Below are 22,632 nucleotides of genomic sequence, written 5' to 3'. Positions count from 1 at the left end.
CTTATTCCCTTTCGGTGGGACAGAAAATGGTAAATAGTGTTGATATAGCGACGTCCCAAAATGTACTGATTTTCGCGAATGCAGCATGACCCGGAAGTTGTTGCTTTGTTTTGGGGGGAGAAGCGGAAGCGTGTGGTCCGCACATTGTGCAGCAGCAGGAACAGCAGCAGCAGGTCTGTTGTTGTTTTGTTTTTTTATTTGACACGAGTTATTTTCAGAGATTTCCTAATAGGGAACTTGTCGGTACCGACCCACCGACGGTCACGGCCTCTCTGAACCGAACTTCCCGTTAACGGACAGTTCATTCCCCGCCACTGGGAACCTACCGACGGCTAGAAAGCTAACAACAGCTAACAACAAGCGTTGAACGCGAAAGGGGGAAGTCAGGCTTGTCAGCGTAAAAATCGATATTTTTTTTAATCAGTTTTCTGCTCACAACATTAATTGGACATTTTGTCTTTGTGGTACAGTTGTTTGTGAGACAAAAACCAAGGCGAATGTGTTGTTGTTTCATGCCACACAGAGTAATAATAACATTTATCGATAAAAGGACTAATAATCAACCTAAAACTGATGGAAATGTGGTGATGCATTCAAGGACTTTACACACACACACACACACACACACACACACAGTTGACAGTCAGTACATGGGACAAAAACAATAACAATCCATTTTGATAATCCAGAACAAGACTTGACTTATATTCTTTCTCAGTCAGCAGGTTTGTGACGCTTATGTTTACCTGTCTGTTCTGGACAAACCATAACAAACTGCTGTCAGTTGTCAACCCTGCTACATGGACAGAGGATAGACATTATTGTCTTGCATGATAGTTCAAACATATTAACAGTAAAATAGTGCAGATATGATGTGACAGCAGGGCAAAGTAGAGCAGCAGTTCAGTGCTGTGAAGTTGTGATCGACACTTTTAAAGCATTTTATGATGCTTCATATTCTCAGTTGATAAAAACACGGATAACAAGACATCTCAATACATAGTAGTAAATCATAACAAACAACTCTTTGCACAGCTGTATTTGCAACGTTTTTCTTTTCCATTGAGATTTTTGAAAAAAAAAAAAACGATTTAAAAATCGTCAAAACAGATATCGCGATATATATGTGAATTGATTTTTTCTCCCACCCCTAATATTTTCTTACTTTTCTTATCTCTGTTTTATTCTACACTACCCTTATATCATACTGTATGTATTTGCTGCTGCCCTTTGGGATGAATAATCTAATTCTCTAAATCTAACTCAGATGAAATAAAATGAATGTTAGTTTCGATCCGACACATATGTGACAAGGTTTGATGACGACGACGTTGTGTTTTGTTTTGCAGGATGAGCCGGTCAGATTGGTTTCAGTTGAGAAGGACAGAAACCTGCTGAGGACCTGAACAACAGGTCGACACAGTCGTTGTGTGCGTGGATGCCAAAGAGGAAGAGGACACGTGAAATCTGGATCACTGTGCCCGCCATGTCGAGCATCACCATCAACGTGCTCCCGTGTGGCGAGGGCGGGCAGAGGACGGTGACGGCGACGGCAGGAACGCAGCCGCCGCCGAAGAAGAAGAAGAGGAAAAACAACAGGAGGTTTCGAGTGAGGGAGCAGAAGGGACTCGTGCCGACGGGTAAAAGGGAACAGAACCAGAACCAGACCCAGGGTCAGTTCAGAGGCGGCCAGACTTCCCACCACAACGGCACGTTCTCGAAGTTTCCGCTGCCTCCCCCGTCTGCGCGGAGGAACTTCTCTCACCCTCCATCAGCAGCTCCTCATCCCGTCACGCCTGCAGCGCTCAGCAGCAGCAGCAGCAGCGTCTCACGTCCCATCGCCCCGAGCAGCAAAGGACGGGACGGCGACGAGAAACCAGCAGCAGCAGCAGCAGCAGCGGGCCCGAGCGGACTCAAACCCACCGCCGCCGCCACACCAGCAGGCGCAGCACCACCAGCAGCCGCCGCCGCCGCCATCCCCACCAAGTACCTGGCCATCGACTGCGAGATGGTGGGCACGGGGCCGAAGGGGCGCATCAGCCAGCTGGCGCGCTGCAGCATCGTGTCCTACCACGGCGACGTCGTCTTCGACAAGTTCATCAACCCGGCGGCGCCCGTCACCGACTACCGGACCAAGTGGAGCGGCATCCGGCGCTCCGACCTGGAGAGGGCCACGCCGTACGCCGAGGCCCGCAAGGAGGTGAGGGGGCGAGGGGCGAGGGGGGGGACTTCACAGCAGCTGGTGGTGGTGGTGCGTTCAGGGGCCCAGCAGTCATGCTAATTATTGCTGCAACAAAAGAAAATCTGGTAACCGTTTAAAGCAGAAGTAAGCGGAATATTTGTGTTAATATAAGTCTTAAATAGTTATATCTTCCGACGGCAATCACTTACATAGAGTGTTTGGTCTGAAACACGGGTCTGTCAGTCACTCTGCTCTGCTCTGAGCCGAGGAGAAAACGTCTTGTATACTACCTTGTATCCTACAAGCTTTATCCAATGAGGAGAGAGAACGGCATGAAGGGCTGTGTGTGCAGCCAAGGGTGAATGTGGTGACGTACGGACGAGGACCAATAGATCCATGACGAGGGCGGGGGCTGCTAACTAACGAAGTTAGCCAAAACGACCAAATCGCTTACTTCTGCTTTACACCGTTAATTACATGATAATGTCAAGAAATAAACCGTAAATAACAATTAATTGCGTTATAATGTCTAGAAATAGCCTAGAAATAACGGTCAGTTTCATAGTAATGTCGAGAAATAACGATTGATTGCGTAGAAACAGCCCAGAAATAACAGTCAATTGCGACGACTTGGTGGAGAAAAATTCTGGCCTTTCCCAAAAAATTCAAAGCATAAGCATGTGTAATCTGTTGCCTTTATAAAAAACATGACATTACTATGAAATTGACTGTTATTTCGAGGCTATTTCTTGACATTACTATGTAATTAATCGTTATTTCTTGACATTATCATGTAATTAACAGCCTGTAAATTAAAGGGTTACCGAAAATTTCTGTTATTTTTAAACAAATTAAACCAAAGTAATTAATTTTGTTGATCAACTGATTTTATGAATTCACTAATAGTTTCAGCTCCAGTTGTGCTGTAGTAACCAGGAAATTCAGAGTTTAATCAGAAGAATAACCAACCAGCAGGTTAATTGATAAGAAGGACTAAGATGCAGCTTCACATTAGATTGTGTCCAGGCATGGAAGATGTGTTTGTGTGTTTAATGTAAATCAGCTGTGTGTGTGTTGTTTCCTGGTTCGTCCTTCAGCTTGTGTTTAACCTTGCGTCTCTGTTTCCGTCCTGTGGGTCATGTTTTATTCACCGTTGCTGCATCGAGGAACAAAAGCCTCAGTCTGAGCTTCACAGGTTTTATTTAGAAGTCCAGAGAGAAGAAGATGAGTCTGTGTCGACCTAATGACTGTGTGTGTGTGTGTGTGCAGATCCTGCGGCTGCTGAACGGGAAGGTGGTGGTGGGCCACGCCATCCACAACGACTTCAAGGTGCTGAGCTACTCTCACCCCGCGGCCTTGACCCGGGACACGTCCAGGATCCCGCTGCTCAACCTGAAGGCCGGCTTCGCTGAGAGGGAGTGCGCCTCGCTCAAGAGACTCACCAAGGCCATCTTCAACCGCGACATCCAGGTACGAGGCCTCCGGGTCTGCTTCTAACCCTTGTGGGTTCCTCCAGTTTTCATCCTTTCGGGACCCTCCTGTCCAAAAATTGACACAAAAGAACTGCTATAAAATCATATATCAATATTTTTTGCATAAATCTCTTAAACCACTTCAGCTCTGCTCAGAACTACCAAACATTCAAGTTCAACATTCAAGAGTGTTACCAGTGTATAAATGACCTGTAAGAGTAATTGACACTAGATGTCAAAAAAGATCACAAAAAAGAAAGTTTCTTGCAGAAATCCATACCTGTAACACAGCCGAAATGATCAGCAAATCAAAAAAGATAAATGGAAAAAAGGTCCAAAAAAGGACAGAGGGACCCCTGAGGGTTTTCAACGTTTTTTTAAAGAAAAAAAAAGTCCAAATTCTCTGATTTCAGCTCCTTAAATGTGAATATTTCTGGTTTCTTTGTTCCTTTATGACAATAAACTGAGTTTCTGTTTGTGGGCAAAACAAGACATCTGACGTCATCTGGTGGTTTGGGAAACATATTTTTCAACATTTTATTGACCAAACAACTAATCGATTAATCGTTTAAATAATGAACAGATTAATCGATAATGAAAACAATCGTTCGTTGCAGCCCTAGACTGAACTGAAAAAGACGCCACAAAGAGTCAGAGGTTGTGTTTCTGTTGTTTGGTTCAGTTGTTTCTGGTTTCCTGCTCTTGATTTCATGTCCAAAGAAAAAATATGTATCATGAGTTAAATGTGAAACAACTAACAGCGTCCTGAACATTTAACTACTGTAATAATGTTGAAGTTAGAAGCGGCAAAGGAACTCACCTGTCACTCAGCCAAACGGCTCAGAGTTCTGCTGCTGCAGGTGAACCGAGGTGGTCACACCTGGAGCCAATCGTCCTATAAGCCCCTCCCCCTCTAAGGCTGATCATTACCCAACAAAAACACCTGGAACGTCTTCAGGCTCAGGGTCAAAGTTATTATCAATCCTTGATTTGTAGAATCCACTTTGGTAAAAACCCAGAGTTTGTCAGATGGGAAAATAAATGCAGCTAGAAATAATGATAATTTTATTTCTAGAGCTCCTTTCAAAACAAGGTTACAAGGTGCTAAACAATTAAAGATGATAATACCATTAAAGGTCCCATATTATGCTGTTTTTCAACTATTTCACATGGTTCTAAGTTGTCCAACCATATAGTATTCCTAGTGTATTGTCCCCAAATCAATCTGCAGCTCTACATCTCAGCAGTCTAAAAGTGTCTCTCCAGAGCTCTCCTGAGAACGAGCCATTTCTGTGTCTGCACCTTGAAATGCAAATAAGATGTGTAAACCACGTCCACTCCACAGCTGTCACAGGGAGAGGGTGTGGTTTTCACTACAGGTACATGTGCCAGTGTTGACATTGGGACGGGTCGGGCATTGATTTCCGAAAAAAAAAAAAAAAAAAAATCTGAGACTGGCATCTTGTCTGAAAAAATGTAAATGTTCCTTCTTTCTTTTCTTTTTTTTTTTTTTTTACTGTGGCAGAAGGAGAAACATGGAGAGACTCCTATCAGAAAGTTCTGTGTGAAACTGTCAAATAAAAAAAACAAGTGAAACTGAGGAGCGCAGCACAAACTATGCACTGTTATATGGACCCGGTTTTGCGCCGGGAGAGGAGACTTCCTCGTTCAGATCTCTCATTCCGTGATGAGGACCGCTGCGCTGATGAGAAGCGGTATCATCCCAATATTCTCTGATCCGCGATTTCATTTTTAATGACAGGCGGCTGTTTTTCAATCAGTGATTCAAAATGATCATCTGGCCGCCGCAATACCGACCGCTCCTCCCGTAGGCCGACCGCTTCATGTCAAATGACGGACGGCGGACGGGGAGAGAGAGAGAGAGAGCGTGTGTGTGTGGATTGGGGGGGGGGGGGGGGGTCGCTGTACCGGAAAAGTGTCAGCGGGCGGAGCTCACGTTTTTCCAGACTGGTCCAGGGGGAGTATGAGGAAGTACCGGGAGGTGGAGTCACCTGAGTTCAGCGCATCCTGACGTCAAGTCTGCCAGCACTTCCAATTCGCCCGTTTGGAGACACGATCTCAAAAAAGTGTAGAAATCAATGAAGGGAGTGAACAGACTTTTTTCACCTCCAGGCGTCATAGAAAGTCCACGGGAACACATAGGACCACTACAAAACCTGTAGAAAGTGGATTTTGCATAATATGGGCCCTTTAAAATACAGGAATAGAGAATAAAAAACCAAAAGAGTCACAACAAAAAGAAAACAGAGGGTCACTTTGTTGTATGTATGTAGCTGCAGTGAAATTGAAACACTCTGAAGAAGGCCGTGTGCCGAAATGCATTAGTGTTTGTGTTTTTTTGTGATGTGAGACGTTAAACAGAGGCAACTTTGAGCACTTTGTCCTCCTCCTTAACTTTGAACTTGGGATGAGCTACCACTTCTTTACGTGTTGTGAATAAGAAAACAAAAAGGCCAAATGATAAAAGTGAGTTTTAAAGAGCTGTGTGGAGTCATTCAGGCCGAACATTCATCGTGATTTAAAAAGCGTCTCAGTGTGACTCTGAGCTGAACTCATCCTCTTCTCTTGCGTCCTCAGATGGGGAAGAGGGGTCACTCGTCCGTGGAGGACGCCCGCGCCTCCATGGAGCTGTACAAGGTGGTGGAGGTGGAGTGGGAGAGGAGGCTGCTGTCCACCCAGAGGACCAGTTAGTTAGTTTAGTTAGAGACGTGTCGCGTCCACCGACACAACGTGAAAATAAACAAAGAGCCTGAACTAACGTGTTGCTGTGGCAGCTGTGTGGGTTGAACTGTCGCACTCGCTGCTGGAGAACCGGACCTGGACCTGGACCTGGACCTGGACCTGGACCTGGACCTGGACCTGGACCTGGACCTGGACCTGGACCTGGACCACAATGCACTGCAGGGTCACACACTTTGAAGAGTTGAGCTCGTCCTCAGGGTTTGTCTCGTGTTCATACGGTGCTGCTGCCACCAGGGGGCGCTCACATGGTGCATCTCTTTCTTTCTTTCTTTTTTTTTAACAAAATCAAACTTTTAATCTTCCAGAAAAGATCAATCAGCAGGTTTCATGTTGTTCATCATCACCTTGTTCCAGGGCGACGTTCAGCCCAGAGTTTTAATCTTACAGTTATGTAGTCATGGTAACGGATCAATAAAAAAAACTCCTCATCCACACACACACACACACACACACACACACACACACACTGAGGGTCAGAGCAGCGACCTCCTGTCAATCAGCTGTTTGATTGTTTACGTTACGAGGCTCCACACCTCCTATGCAAACTGGATCAGGCCGGTTTTGGTGCTTCAACATCAACACACATGACTGTAACCAGCGTCACACACAGGACCGTGACGTCATCCTCTCATCTTCTTATCCACTTTTATAACAGTTTAATAATCATCTTTGGGATTTTTGAAAATTATGTTGTTTTCAACAGGTTATTTCTACAAAAAAAAATCTTATTGTCTCAGTGGAAATGAAAAGATTTGTTATCAATTGTTTTTAAAAAATGTGTTTTAAAAAAAAAAAGTTATTCTTTGTTTTCATGACGACTTGAACCATCCAATCCCCTTCTCTCTGCTAATAAACCTGCTGCAACTTTCATCATTTCTGATTCTCATTCTGATAAATATTGTATTTATTTAACCTGAGGAAACATCACAGATTATTTAGGTGACATTACTGTTTATTATTGTGTTAAATTAACATAGTTTATTTAACTTTAAAATTTTTATAATGTGAAATCTTCACAGAATCTGTCGGTGCTGAAGTTCTGCTACATATTTAAAATATAGAAATGTATGTAAATGGGTTTAAACTGTGTTTTCATGTGAGGATCATTTCTAACTCCATGCTCAGCAGCAGGTGTCATCTCTGTTTGGTGTTTCAGCCTGTTAGCATTAGCATCATAGCCTGAGGCCGATGGGAACGACCCAGCTGTGAACATCTGTACACCAACAACTCCTCCTCTCTCTGTCCCAGATGTTGAGCCAGTGAAGTAGAAACTCTGATCTGCTGATTCATCATCTGGAGATGTTTCCTCCTCCTCCTCCGGCTTGTGTTGTGTTGCCCTATCAGCTCTGAAAGTGTGAAAGTGTCAGATGCTGTTGTGATTGATCTTTACAGGATGTTTTGTCCGATCGGACCAGACCAGACCGGACCAGACCGGGATCAATCGACTTGTCTGCTGTTGATTTAACCCCTCGCTCTCCTCAGAGCTGCAGCAGCATCAGACCACCTGACTCTGCTCCACTTTCCCTCTCCTCTGGCGAAGTGTTTGTCCTTAAAGGTGAGTAAACGAGCCTCCCGAGTCCCCACTGTGATCTCATCTCAACAGCAGCACATTAATTATACAGCACACACACACACACACCGATGACAGAGGGAGGACTGCAGCAGAGTCAGACCTCCACCACCACGCCACCTTCTCCGCTCAAAGGTGTACAGAAATGGCCGTTTGTCCTGTTTGTCGCGCCGAGTTGTCACGAGCTGCAACGAACGAATGAATGAGTGTTTATTTCGATCACAGCATCAAAATTTCAACAAAACAAATTCAAGGTAGTAACAAATACTATATAGCTGGTCGAAAAGGGTTGCGGCTGAAGCCAAGCTTATAGCTGCCGCACCCTCGTTTCTCATTTCATTATAAAAAACCATAAGCAGTCTGATCGGAATGGCACATATGCATACACAAATACATACATATACCTACACAGTACGTCCCCCACCGACCATCCTATATCCACAAACCTTCACAACTCAAAAAACAAAACAGGTCGAAATTTCCTAGGTTACATTATACAACCCATATCAATCCTCAACTACAAACATACGCTAAAAGACAGTCAGAATCAAACAAGAAAACTTCATGTTTGTTGCAAAATTAAGTTAATTATTTCCCTTTGTTGCTCTCAACATTTTCACTTTTGTACTTTTCAAAAATATTATTTTTAAACATTGTTTTTAAATGGGCAACATTTTTACTATCTTTAATATCTTCTGGTAAGCTATTCCAAAGTTTCACTCCACAGACAGATATGCATTATCCAATGCGAAAAGAAAAATACACACTTTCATCCCGGATTTACTCAAAAATAGAATTTTGCACAAAGTTTGGGCTACATCGTCTGATAGATGAGTTATTACGCTACTTTTCTGACCCAGAGTGGGCTTAAATTGAATTTTCTTTTCTGTACACCTTTAAATCAAGGTACCCAACTAGAGCTGTCAACAACTTTGTGTGGGATCAGTGAGCGTGTGTGTGTGTGCGGCCTCGCCTCCTCGGCCTTCCTTAGCGATATGAACTCAGCAGCGTCCTGCAGCCAGGAGGAGTTTCACAGACGAAGTCCTACAGTCCTGTCTGTGTGTCTGTCCTTTGTCCTTTGTCTCAGACAGGCAGCTGAAAACCACAGTGTCACCCCGCAGGATGCCAAAGCATCCGATGGTCACAGTCTAAGTAGCTGGCAGACCAGGCTCCTGGGCTGGAAATTCTTCAGCTGTGAGCTCCACTGTGTTTTTTCTTTTTTCTTTTTCTTTTTTGTTTTTTTTTAAAGGTCCTCAATAGAAGACGGAGAAAAAAAACTGCACAGTAGAAATCTGGAAGCAGCTGAAAAGTGGAATTCGCTGATAATTAAAAGCCTTTTTTTTTTCTTAACAAGGAGAAACCAAGTGAATAAAGACTGTAAATCTAGTGGATTTGCAGCTTCTTCCCTCTGTTCACAGACGACTGTGGTCTGACTGTCGGAGGCTTAAAGGGCCAGTTCACCCAGATTTTAGAGAACAAATTCCTTCAGTGGCACCGACTAAAAAACCATCTCAGTGTAGTAAGTTTTCCATCTCCTCTCTCTTTCAGCTTCTCTCTGGAGCTCTAGTAACGACAGGTCGGTGTCAGCCAATCAGAAGAGGGGAGTAGTATAGGCTCTGAGTCTTTCTTCTGATTGGCTGATATTAATTTTAGAATAAAACATTCAGAGAAACCAAATCCTGCAAAGTTGTTGTTATTTGATGGTGGGTCCAGGTGGTGAGGGGGCGGGGCTTAGTTGTGACATCACAAAGTGACAGGAAGTCCTGACGGCTGGTTTTAAGGCTCAGTTTCTGAATACAGGCTGTGTGCATTTCTCTGTGGACTGAGGCTTTGATACTTTCACAGTATTAATATAGAACCTAGAGCTGCTTTATAATCACACTACACATGGACATCTACCTTTATACTGTATGGAGCTTTAACACAAACATCTACCTTTATACTGTATGGAGCTTTAACACAAACATCTACCTTTATACTGTATGGAGCTTTAACACAAACATCTACCTTTATACTGTATGGAGCTTTAATACAAACATCTACCACGTAGCTTTATGGAGGTTTTTCTTTGTGTTAACCTTCTTCTTCAGCTTGTATTGTTTTGGTTTCCAGTTCTATTTAAACTCTCATCAACCCGGTTTCCAGTGGAGAAAGTGGAACATCTGACAGCTCAAATTTTCCTCAGGAGACTAAAAACTCGTCCCTTAAAACACTTTGCTAAGACGTTAGCACAGCAGATTTAGTTTCACTGTCTGCAAAAGTGTTATTCATTTAACTTAACACAGTTTCAGTTTCAATATCAAGCAGGATAATTGTGCCATAACAATAGATTATAATATAATGTATCTGTAGTTACAAATAAACCTGAACCTGATTGATAAAATGCTATTAAATATATTAAATGTTCACGTTGATACTTGGTTGTATTTTGCATCAAGGCAGGTGAATGATGAGGCTGACTCACCTGTACAGTGACTCGGGGTTACAGACAAAAAACATGACAAAGCAACATGTGATTTAATCCATCTCCTAGTCTAGATGATCCCATACTCTTTATCCCTCTGTAATCTCCTCGTGCATGGGCAATAATGTGAATAATTTGATTTTATTCCCTCTTATTAGCTCCATAAGTGAAAGCCAGAGCTTAAAACCCCAAAAGAGGCTTTGGATTTTCTTCTGCGGCCGCGTCGTGTTTAATTTGTTAAATAACAAAAACCAGAGTTGCTGCTTCAGGTCTGAGACTGAAAAACAAACCGACGACCTTTATTCAGAAACATCTTCTGCCTCTTTCTTCTTGTCATTCACACTATATATAATAATATAATTCTGCGTTATTGATTTATTTAAATATTACTGTGGACGTTCTGAAGTTAAAGAAGATTAAGTGTTCACCTGCTGTATTTATATTAAGGCCTTGAACTACTTGAAAGAGTGCCGTTGGCCTCATTAGGCAACACAATATGGATTTTATTACCCCCCCGGGTCAAGTTATTGGGAGTAAGACTCTGCAGATTAGCCTACCCTCCACACACACACACAGCGACAACATCAACCACATCATGTGTATAATTCGGTTTTTATTACCTGCTGCCAAGCCATAAGGAATTTGTCCATTGAGCAGATTGCTAGTTGACCTTATACAGTACATACAGTGAGCTCGGTGGGGGGCGCGGGGCGGCAGCATCAAAGCTTCACACTGGTTGGTATGGAAGCTGCTGGGAGCGAGTAGAGGAGTAGAAGTCAATGCAATAAATGATATTATCTCAAGGACTCGGTTAAAACCTACAGATGTTTCATGATATATTTAAAAATGCAAATGAAATGAACTATAAGTCTGATTCTGTCTCGTGGTTTATGGGGTTGTGTCACTTCCACGAGGCGTTCAGGGACCCAACGGTATTAATCTTGTTTGACTATATTAGTTTCGGTGTGAGTTAAAGCTGCACGTAGCTAGGCTACCATAAGGTTCATAGAGTGCATGGATTGATTAGTTTTTGCTTATCAATGTTTTTATACGAACAGTAAATTGAACGTCCAAATGAAAATGAAGCTCAGACAGAGAAGGAAGACAGCAAACCCACTGATGATGTTTAAAGGGATATTTCAACATTTTGGCAAATTGGCCCATTGCCATAATCCCTATAGTCATAGCAGTAGGTTTGTTACCTTTTGTCGGTGCAAGCTATTTTTAGAACGACGGAGCAGAGCCGTGAGCTGCTCAGAGCTACGCTACGGAGGCCCATTATGGGATTTCTTGGTTTCCCTCATCAAACTCATCAAATACACAATCCAACAACTCCACAACGCTCTGGTGGACAAGTTGTGACCTGCACATTCACCACGCTATGAGATAACAGAACGTTACCAGACAGAGTTGTTTTAGAGGGAAATTCATGCAAAACCGCTGACGGGAACGTGCAGTCTCTGCACTTGTCTCTAAAACATCTCTGTTGCAAGTTACAACTTGTCCACCAGAGCGTTGTGGAGTTGTTGGATTGTGTATTTGATGAGTTTGATGAGGGAAACCAAGAAATCCCATGATCCTCCGTAGCATATGAGCAGCTCGCGGCTCTGCCAGTGCTATGTTAACAGATGCGGCGTAATGGCTGCAGCTTGCATAAGTGGGCCGGAGTTTCTTAATTGGTTTTAAGTGGCATCCGTAGAGTTTGAGCAATCAGACCTTCAAAATAAAAGCACCAAGCAGAAGAGTACCTGTGATAATAGCTATAGGCTATAGACATCATGACTGGAGCTGCTCCTCTATTAACGCATTGTTTCATATTATTATGATTATTTTAAACTATGAGAAGAATGTCTTAAAGGGACAACGAGGAGTTTCTCCATCGGCATAACGAAAAATTCTGCGACAATAAAAAAGTATCATATTAATGTGGATGAATCTACGCTACCCACACTTGTTAATGGGCCCATTTTCAATAAATATTATTGTTATATAGTTTTGTCTCTATGGTTATTTTGTTATTATTAGTGGTGGTGGAAATGCTGGTCGAGCCGACCAGCATTTCTTTACCTTTGGTTTCATGGACGCTGCCCGGCGAGTCATGAGAATAACGCCGCCGAATCGCTGTTTATGGTCGGAAATACGACGGTATGTGATCGTCTTCGAACCTCTGACTTTAATTATTGATGAATGAAAACATGAGTCTGTCTTGCGCCGGTCAAAGAATTTCACGGTGCGGAGGCTCATAAATGTAGTGTGAAAACGCTTAGCTTTTCCAAAACTCCTCGGTGTCCCTTTAACTATAGCTATGGGGTACTTTTTACTCACCAACATGTTTCTGATAGTAAGTGTCACTCAGTTTTTAACTCTCGAAATTTGCTGATTTCTAATGTTTGCGATGCACAGACTTCAACCTCCATGTTTCAGAAGTTTGCATCTTGTTCTAAATTAACGACCAATCATAGCCACATTTACCCATTTTAAATCAATAAAAATCCCACCTGGACCGCTTTAATTTCGGACTCAGCTTGTTCAGTTCGCCATCTTATCATCTGGCTGTGGATCTCCTCTGCCTCCTGTTGACTATTTGAAAAGAAAAAAGTTAATGGCTGCAGCTTTAATGGTGATTTATTGTTCTGGAGCAGTTCAAGGACAAAGAACAACAACAAATCTCCACATCTTTTAATGATGCAAGTTTTTAGTCCGCGGCCACCTGAGCTGCTCATTAATGACAGATACTGCAGAGATAATTAATAACCACCCTCCTCCTTATTCCTCACTACGGTGTCCTTGACCTCCGCTGGATTATGATGTTCCGGCAGCAGCATGAGGAGGAGGAGGAGAAGAGGAGGAGGAGGAGAGGAGGAGGAGGGAGGATGAAGAGGAGGTGTGGGTGCTTTTTAAAACTGCGTTCAGTCCACCTTCTCCTCTCTCCACCTCCTTTTCCCCGACGGTCGCTGGGACGGGCGGACGGACTTGAAGCCTTGGAGCCGTGTCGGTGCTGGAGGAGCAGAAGGAGGTTTACAGAGCTGCACCTGGCCGAAGGCTGCGCACCCACACCGGGGACAAGTTGAGAGAAGAGACCCGAGAACCGGGAGCTGGAGCTGGAGAAAATGAAGTGAGTTACAACTGAATGAGATGAGATTCAGCTTTATTTCATTTATTTACCTCCGTGAGTGAGCCGTTGGTGCGGCTTCATCAATAACCCATAGCCGATATTTCTGATCAGTCTTGGTTAGGTTTGCATCGTCTGTAGCCTACTTTTAATAATTTAATATAATAATCAATAATAAAAGCAGAAGTGCGTGATAAAGCTGCGGATCTAGAAAGTAACAGCATCAATTCTCACCTGCTGCAGCATTAGTAGGCTACTGCACGTTTTCACCACTATAGCCCACTATACCTACTGTACAACACTGTTTAATGTATTACAGCACAGTAGCCTAAGTGTAAGTGAGTGGATTAACAATAAAAAAGGAAAAAATGATCAACAGATGTGTCAGAAGTTAAACTGTGCAATATTCATTCTGCAAAAAAAACTGTTACTATGTAGTTATTATATATTTTTAGTAGTCCATTAATATAAACAGCATTTTAATGTTAAAGCTGATCAAAATGGAGCTTCTTTGGTTCTAATTTAATTTAATCTGATTGCATCATGTTTTGAAGTTATTCTGTGTTTAAACTGCATCACATCTACAGGTGTCAGAGGAAAAAATAGAATATTTTTTATTTCTTATTTATTCTTCATGGAGTTTTGTCTCATTTGCATCGACGTTGAGCTACGTAGGAAACACAGGGTTAATGATTGCAAGAGGAGAAAACTCAGTGAAAGTAAAGTGGTTCGAGGTAATCCTCATGTAGATTTTAAAGTAGCAGCATCTAAATAATCAAGTTAGTTTAGTAGCTAGAAGAAAAAAGATTCTCCGTTTAACTCATTCAAACTTTATTTTCAAATCATCTAAAGTGAAATCTTCACATTTTGAGCATCACATTAAACCAATAACTCAGCTGATGAACATATATTTTTTAATTTTATCTTTTTAAAAGTATTTTTGGGGCTTTGTTTTTATGCCTCAAATGCAAAGGATAGTTGGAGAGAGACAGGAAATGGGGAAACAGAGAGAGAGAATGACATGCCACCTCTATGGGAGCCTGTTGCTACTCATCATGCTAGGCGTAGGCGACTCCCCCCTGATTAACATATTCAGGTCAGTCAGTCAGTCAGAGTGTGATGAAACATGAAACACATGCAGCTGTTCGTCCAGAGTTAAGGAAGTGTCCAAACACACAGAGACACAACAAAGACAGAAAACTCAAAGTCAGGGAGAAAAACACCTAAATCAAAAGAGGATGATGAAGGTTTTTGGAAGAAAGTCATCAAAGAGGATGTTGGTGAACAAAAAGTGTGAATTGTGTAGTTTCTATTTTGCTCAGGCCAGAACACAGTGTCGATGAATGAGACCATCATCGGAGCAGATAGAAAAAGAGAGCGTCTGTCATAGGCATGTTTTAAGCCTGAAGAAGAGCATAGCTTGTTGTTTTGCTAAATAAATGCACTGCAAAGGGAGCTGAAGGGTGCAGACTTTTTTTTGTTTTAATGCTGAAGTTGGTCTACTCTGCACATTTAACCTCGCACCTGGAAACAGAGCTTTTGTAACAAGCTCAGAGCTGCTGGTCTCTCTATCTCTATCTCTGTTTATCTGCAGCAGGTTCATGTAATCTCAGTCTGCTGCTGATCACACAGCCTCAACATCCCGTTGGCAGCTTCATATAAGACACTCTATATAAACCCAGTACTTCCTGTTTCCTCTGCAGGCTGCTTTATGATGCTTTTATACTATATCTACTATCATTCTTATAAATGTTATTAGATTATGTCCCTACTGTGTTACGTAAACACCTCTTGATGAAGATGCTCAATGAGTCATTGAGTCATTGTTGTCCACTGAGTCTGGGTCTAATGATAATGAAGAGAGGGAACAGACCTGTTTGTAAAGTATCTCCACGTAACTTCAGTTGTTCAGCTGCTGCTCCACAGAACTGAACTGAATTACTGGAATAAATTCATTCTGACTGAAGTTGTACCGGCTGAAAGGAAACTACTGTAATGAAAAGTGGTGAAGTAAAATCAATGGGATATAAAAATGACATAATAGTGAAGATGAAATGATTTTTTAAAAAACTAAAGAGAGAACTGATGAAAGTGAAACATAACAGTAGAGTTGTATAAAGGAAGAATACGCAGAGAATAAAAAGGACAAAGCAGTTCAACTATAATAAACTCAATATAAACCAGGTTCAGCTGGTGTTTGGTGCATCTGTGTACAGGCTGCAGGTGTGTGTGTGTGTGTGTGTGTGTGTGTGTGTGTGTGTGTGTGTGTGTGTGTGTGTGTGTGTGTGTATGTGTGTGTGTGTGTGTGTGTATATGTGTGTGTGTGTGTTGGGGGTCGTGGAGGTCACAGTGAGTGATGCTCAGTGAGTCTGTGGCTTCAGAGCAGCAGAGAAGTTTCCAGCTGAGTAATGATGAGAGTCGCCTGCTGTCGTGTTGTTGTGTTGCCCTGTGTGTGTGTCTGTGTGTCTGTGTGTGTATGTGTGTGCTGTAACTCAGCAGCTCGGCTTAATCAGCTCACACACACACACACACACACACACACACACACACACACACACACACACACACACACAGTCTTGTAACTTATGGCCTTTGTCACTTTATTAAAAGTTTTGCTAACAGCCAATCAGACGTGTTGCTGCTGCTGCAGGTCGACTGGAGCATCGCTCTTCCTCCTCCTCCTCCTCTTCTTCCTCTTCCTCCGCTTTCTCTTCGTCTTCCTCCTGTCTCGCCACCTGGTTCTTTGCAGCGGTCTCCCATTTGTTTCCAGCCTTCCTCCCCCCCCCCTCCCTCCCTCTCTCCCTCCCTCTGTCCGGTTTGCTCCTTGCTTCCTGTCAGATTGTGTCCGTCGGGGAGGGGGGTGGGGTGGGGGGGGGGTGCTGGTTGCCCCTGGAGATGGTCAGACCGAGTCGTTCGAGGTGGCGCAACGTGGGACTGGTGGTCTGGTATAATGGAGGGGGCAGCAGCGGGGTAACGGGGAGGAGGGTTCTTGCCATGAGAAAGCAGAGTGGTGGGGGGGGGGTGACGTCAGGTTGATGCAACGACGGCTCAGCAAGTGGTTTGGACCTGGTTCTTAAATCTGACTAACGGTGGCTCCTTGTGGTTCTTTTATTGATTATAGATCAACTGATAATTAATAAACAAGTTTATTAATGTGTGATTAAAGCTGAAGTAAGCGGAATATTTGTGTTTATATAAGTCTTAAATAGTTATATTTTCCGACAGCAATCACTTACATAGAGTGTTTGGTCTGAAACACGGGTCTGTCAGTCACTCTGCTCTGCTGTAAGCCGAGGAGAAAACTTTCCTTGTATCCTACAACCTTTATCCAATGAGGAGAGAGAACGGCATAAAGGGGCAGTCCTCTCTGTGTGTGCAGCCAAGGGATGCGCGTGAATGTGGTGACGTAGGGACGAGGGCGGGGACTGCTAACTCCATCTGCTGACAGGGAGTTAGACAAAACCACCGGATCGCTTACTTCTGCTTTAAAGGTACATTGTGTAGGAATTCCTCCCATCTAGCGTTGCGGTTGTAGATCACAAGCAACTCAATCGTATTTTTCATGCTGCATTCACCTGAAATTGGGCAGACGGCAGACGGACGACAGCCGCTGCACGTAACGGCATAAACAAGCCTCTATGTAAACAAGTGGTCCGTCAGCACGAGGCAAAACAATACACATGACAATATGTTGTCATGGCAATGTGGTATTGTTCACGTTTTACCGTCTTTCTCTGGACTTCTGTGACTAAAATGACATCTGGTTTGTTAGCGACGGCCGTCTGCCCGACTGCAGGTGAATGCAGCATCAGTGTAACGCTCCATTCCTCCTCACTGCGTTACCGCGGTGACTGTTCACAGACGCCACCTCCACCTGAGCCGACAGCTCCGGTGTCTCCGCTGAGTTTCCGTGGTTTCCTACCGTCACGCTGCCACTGAGCGTAAAAACATGGCGACACCACATGGCAGCAGCACCGAGCTTACCCGCTCCATGTAGGTTCAGGGCAACCCGTAACTCGTGTTTTTCCGACCCATGAAGTCGTACCAGTTCAATCTGGTACGAGTTCACGGGTCGGAAAAACACGAGTGGCCGTTATAGTGACTTTCACCGGTAAAACAGGTCGGAAAAACACGAGTGGGTTGCCTGGAACGCTACAAAGTCGTAAGTTGTGACTTGAAGCCGTAACTTACGGTTTCAAAAGCCTGCCTGGAACGCAGCATTAGCGAAAACGACCGGATCACTCACTTCTGCTTTAACATGTGAATTTACCTTTTGTCCTTTTCCTCCCTTTGTGCCAGACACCACATGGCAGCAGCACCGAGCTTAACCGCTCCATGTAGATATGAATGATATGAACGGCTAATTCAGAGCTGAAAGGAACACTTCACTTTGTTGATGGGGGGATTACTGGTTAATGAAAAACATACTTTTAAATGAAATAATCGATTTTGCCCAAAATATGAACGGGTTCATGAAGAATTGTTCAGGCCCAACCCTGCTGGTTGCACATGTGCAAGCAGATGAAACATTTACATGCAAATGCAAATGTCTCATAATGTAGGGGCAGAATGCCTCCAGTTAGGGTCAGTCTGGAGCCCAGGAGGCCTAATGGCTCTAAAAGATGCTCATGGCTCTGATCCGTCTGCTGGTCTCTGGTTCTGGTCTCTCCACCGACCACCTCCTCTGAGTCTGAGTCTGACTGAGGCTCAAACATGTTACTGAGTCTCTCTCATGTTTCCCCCTGGTACAGAGGCAGCAGTGATGCGTGAGGTTTTTACTGTTATCGCAGTTGTTTTCAGATAAGATCAGATACTCGACTGTGTTTATGTGGGATCTTAATCGTGTGGTATCTTTTATATACACGTCTAGATTTCCACTTTATCGGCGATACATCAGATTTCTGATTGTAAATGGGGCTAGACACAGAGAGAGAGAGAACGAGGTGGTTTTCCCCTGGGGAGGCCGAGCGGACGAAGGACGCATCCCAGGCAACGCCACGAGTGCAAAGACAAGCATCACAAGTGGCTGAATAGTCAATGACTTCACCTTGAGGGAAAAGGAGGTGGGGGCCAAGGGAGTGAATGTTTGACCGCTCGTTTGCCAGGAAAGGTCATTTGAGGCTGCAAGTGTGTGTGTGTGTGTGTGTGGGTGTGTGTGTGTGTGTGTGTGTGTGTGTGTGTGTGTGTGTGTGTGTGTGTGAACTACATTCTTAAAGGACTGCACCTTCCAGCTTTGTTGTGAGAGTTTGGCCCATTTGTCACTTCAGCCAGTGTGAGCGGAGCGAGGCCGGCGCTGACTGAGCCACTCATGCTAACAGTACTAACATGTTACAGTAGCACGAAGATGCACAACAAGTGGCTGAGTTTGGTCTTGATGATCAACTCAAGACCCACTTACTGTAGCCTACGTCTTGGACCAGCAGGTGAACTTACAGTGTGAAATGGGGATTAGATCAATCAGGAGTTCAGTTCAGTTCAGGCATACTTGGGAGTGAGAAGCCGTTCTCCTGACGTCATGTTGCTAACCTGCGTTCCTTTGTAGCCGACATCAAGGGACCTGCTTTATTACAGCTCCCATCATGTACAAAGGTAAATGTGCAAACCTTTTTTTGAAGAGGTTTTTTCATGGTGATAGTCAGTAGGTGGGCATGGAGACTTTTTCCTCTTTTTGATTGAATTTGATCTGAACAAGTCTTTCGGATTAACTGCTTATTATGATCTAGTCTGATCTGGTGTTTACATGAGCCACTGCATTTATTCACAACAGATTCAGAATTAATGCAAGTGAGGGCGCTTTCACACCAACAGCAGTCGAACCAAAAGCTCTTAGTTTGGTTCGTTTTCGTCGGTGTGAAAGCACCAGGGTCCGCACCAAATGCCAACGTCTGGTGCGGTCCCTCTGGTGAGAACGCAAACCTGGACCAACTGGTTACAATACGATAAACTTTATTGTCCCGTTCAGGGAAATTTGTCTTGGACACTGTAGCTGCGCCATAAATGCTTTGATGGCCACAATGACAAAAAACAATACACCTCAGCCATACCAACCCAGCAAACACAAGACATACAGTAACAGCATTGCACATATCCCATAAGTTATAGCACATATTGCACATATCCCACAACATAGCACATACATACACCTCATTAATTCACCATAGTAAGAGCACTATAAGAGTTATTGCACAAACTCAAGCAGTATTGTTAAGAAATTAGATGGAAGTTGGGATAAAAGAATTCTTAAAACGGTTGAGTTTACAGCGAGGGACTCTGTATCGTCTACCTGAGGGTAGGAGGTCAAACTCTGAGTGAAGGATATGAGAGGGGTTATTTACTATCCTCTGGGCTTGCCTAGGAACAGTTTGCTCGTAGATGGACTGCAGGGTCTAGTTGTTGCTTTTCCCAATGACCTTCATGGCCGTGTGCGGGGCTACTGATGAGCAAGCTCAGTCTACTGCGCCGGAGTTTTGTGAAGAGATTGCCACGATATCCCATATCTGACTAAACTCTCAAGCACTGCCTGGTAAAAGAAAATAATACATACTCAACATACTTTTGTTCTCTTTACCCACTCTTAGTCTGCGAAGAAAGTACAATCTCTGCTGTAGACGAGAACACAAGTTATCAACATGTACATGCCAACTAAAAGTGGCCTCTAAGTGAACTCCAAGATATTTAGGGCGCTTTCACACTGTCCTCGTTTGGTCCGCTTTAAACGGACCAGAGTTCGTTTCCTCAGATAGTCCGCTTCGTTTGGGCAGGTGTGAAAGCTCATACAAACTCTGGTGCGGATCAAACAAACGAACTCTGGTCCGCTTGAAAACGGGGGTCTCGGTTCGTTTGCAAGAGAACCCTGGTGCGGTTCGTATGCAGTGTGAAAGCTCACCGGACTAAACACAGGACCAAATGTACGTAGTGCATGATGTAGTGACGCAGCAACACCAACAACTCGACATCTCTCATCAGTCTCCGTCTTTTCCTCTGGTGCCGTTTCTCTGTCCTCAGTGCAGCTGCCGGGTTCATAAAGGTAAATGTTCATGGCTGTGTGTGTTTTGTGAAGAGATATGCCATACATGCTGATATCCCATATCTGATTAAACTCTCAAGCACTGCCTGGTAAAATAAAATCATACGTACTCAACCTACTTTTGTCTTCTTTATGTACTCCTAGTCTGCGCAGAAAGTACCATCTCTGCTGTAGATGAGAACACAAGTTCTCAACATGCACATGCCATCGTAGCGGAAATAATGAAATACTAGTACATTCCCAGTCCCGTTCCTGGTTCTGGTTCTGATCCTTTCCCCGGTAGCATTCCAGTCCTGTGGGGTTCCAGTTCTTCTGGTCCTGGTCTCACTCCTAGTTCTGCTGGTCCTGGTCTTGGTTCTGTCCCACTTCTAGACTCTCACACTTAGAGCTGATGTTGTTAAAGTCAGTGAGGGTCCATCACTTTATTGTGTCCCCAGAAACACTTACTGTTGTGTTTGGAGTTTCTTGTGTGTTGGCAAATGACCAAGGTTTGGGTTCCACCACCAGTTTATTTAACTTATGTTCTAGTTTTATCACATTTTTTCTTTGTTTCTCTGTTGTGAAAAGAAGAAGCTGATTTAACATCATCAGAAACATGAGTCTGTTCCATTAGAACACGTTTTTTTCTCGACCTTTTCCTGTTAAACTCAGTGGATGTGTTTCCACCAGGCCTCAGCTCTGCTGTGTGAAGTGGTGTGAGTGGGCAGCTTTATCCCATGTGGCATTTCTCTCTTCAAAGCTTTGATTTTGGAGTGACAGAGCCAAATTTAGGCATTAGAAAAAGGAAAAAAAACCCTCTGAGTGATTATTTATTAATCCTGTTTTGATTGGAAATGTGTCTCTGCTGAGACCCACATAACAAACTTTAATTTCCTTGGTCGCTGCAGCTTTAATTCTCCTTTCACTCAGAGCGACGCGCTCGCCGACGTGACCGACGTGTCTTTTTCATCTTCTATCGTCTCCGCAGGCTGAAAAGAATCATCCACTTTCACTGTATTCAGCCTAATTTCCTTTGCTGCAGGTGAGCAGCTGGTTACCTCAGGCCTGCAAAGGGAGGGGAGAGTTTTCATCACAGTGTTAAAGCTGTACAGAAATGGCCGTTTGTCCTGTTTGTCGCGCCGAGTTGTCACAAGCTGCAACACGAGTTTACCCGAGTAAGGAAAACTAATTTGATTGGTCGTTATCGAGCGGGCGGGACATTCAAAGCTTGGGGCGAGACCGAGCTCCGTGTGTGTGTGTGTGTTGTCTCAGACGTTTGATTGACAGATGACGGATCCAATATCAGTGGTTGATGAATTGTGAGCAACGTGACGTATAATCCGTGCGCCTGCATTATCCAATGCGGAAAAAAAATACCACACTTTCATCCCGGATTTACTCAAAAATAGAATTTTGCACAAAGTTTGGCCTACATCGTCTGATAGATGAGTTATTACACTAATGTTAAGACCCACGGTGGGCTCAAATTCAATTTTCTTTTCTGTACAGCTTTAAAAACTATCTCTGCAGAACAGACAGTCCACACCTGCTACGTGTGCAAATCCACAAGGGAATTGATTGGAGCGCTAATAATTGTGCAAAAGAAAGAAACTGAAGAGTTGCATTATTCTTTCTGTATCACTTCTTGTGCATCTTTTTTGTTAGAACGTTGTTGGAAAGTCACATTAGTCTGAACTTTACTCTACTGGTGTCAGAACAAAGATCCCAGTGACCCACCCTGTTGTCTAACTCCACTGATCTGTATCTCTCAGGAACGTGGCTGGATATGGATAGTGATAGTGATAGACATCTGCTGCTGCCTCTTTGCCTTCTCTGCCAGTGGAGGTGGTCCAGGTGTTTGATGAGCTGAAGTTTCCTGCAGGCTCATGGGATTATATACAATGCTGCTTGATTAGTTTAGATTTTTCTGTAGTTTTACCATGATTTTCTTACAGTATATCATTACCAGTTTTTATCTATGAAATGTCAACTTTATGTTTATCAATTTCATGTCTTCATGTCTCAGTGCACTCCTGTTTCCGGTTCCTGAACCAGTACTGGTT

General features: G+C 43.6%; 1 protein-coding gene across 1 annotated transcript; it reads left to right on the top strand.

The window, feature by feature from the left end:
* Positions 1-119: 119 nt before the first annotated feature.
* On the top strand, positions 120-7,248 carry isg20l2 (interferon stimulated exonuclease gene 20-like 2). Its single transcript, XM_083990563.1, has 4 exons — positions 120-173; positions 1,350-2,200; positions 3,452-3,652; positions 6,253-7,248. The coding sequence occupies exons 2-4, from the start codon at positions 1,439-1,441 to the stop codon at positions 6,364-6,366; spliced, it is 1,077 nt and encodes a 358-aa protein (XP_083846689.1). The 5' UTR covers positions 120-173; positions 1,350-1,438; the 3' UTR covers positions 6,367-7,248.
* Positions 7,249-22,632: the final 15,384 nt, after the last annotated feature.

This window comes from Trachurus trachurus, assembly GCF_905171665.1.
Source record: "Trachurus trachurus genome assembly, chromosome: 16".
Lineage (NCBI taxonomy): Eukaryota > Metazoa > Chordata > Actinopteri > Carangiformes > Carangidae > Trachurus > Trachurus trachurus.
Note: the sequence above shows the minus strand (reverse complement) of the source record. Positions and strands in the feature narration are given on the sequence as shown.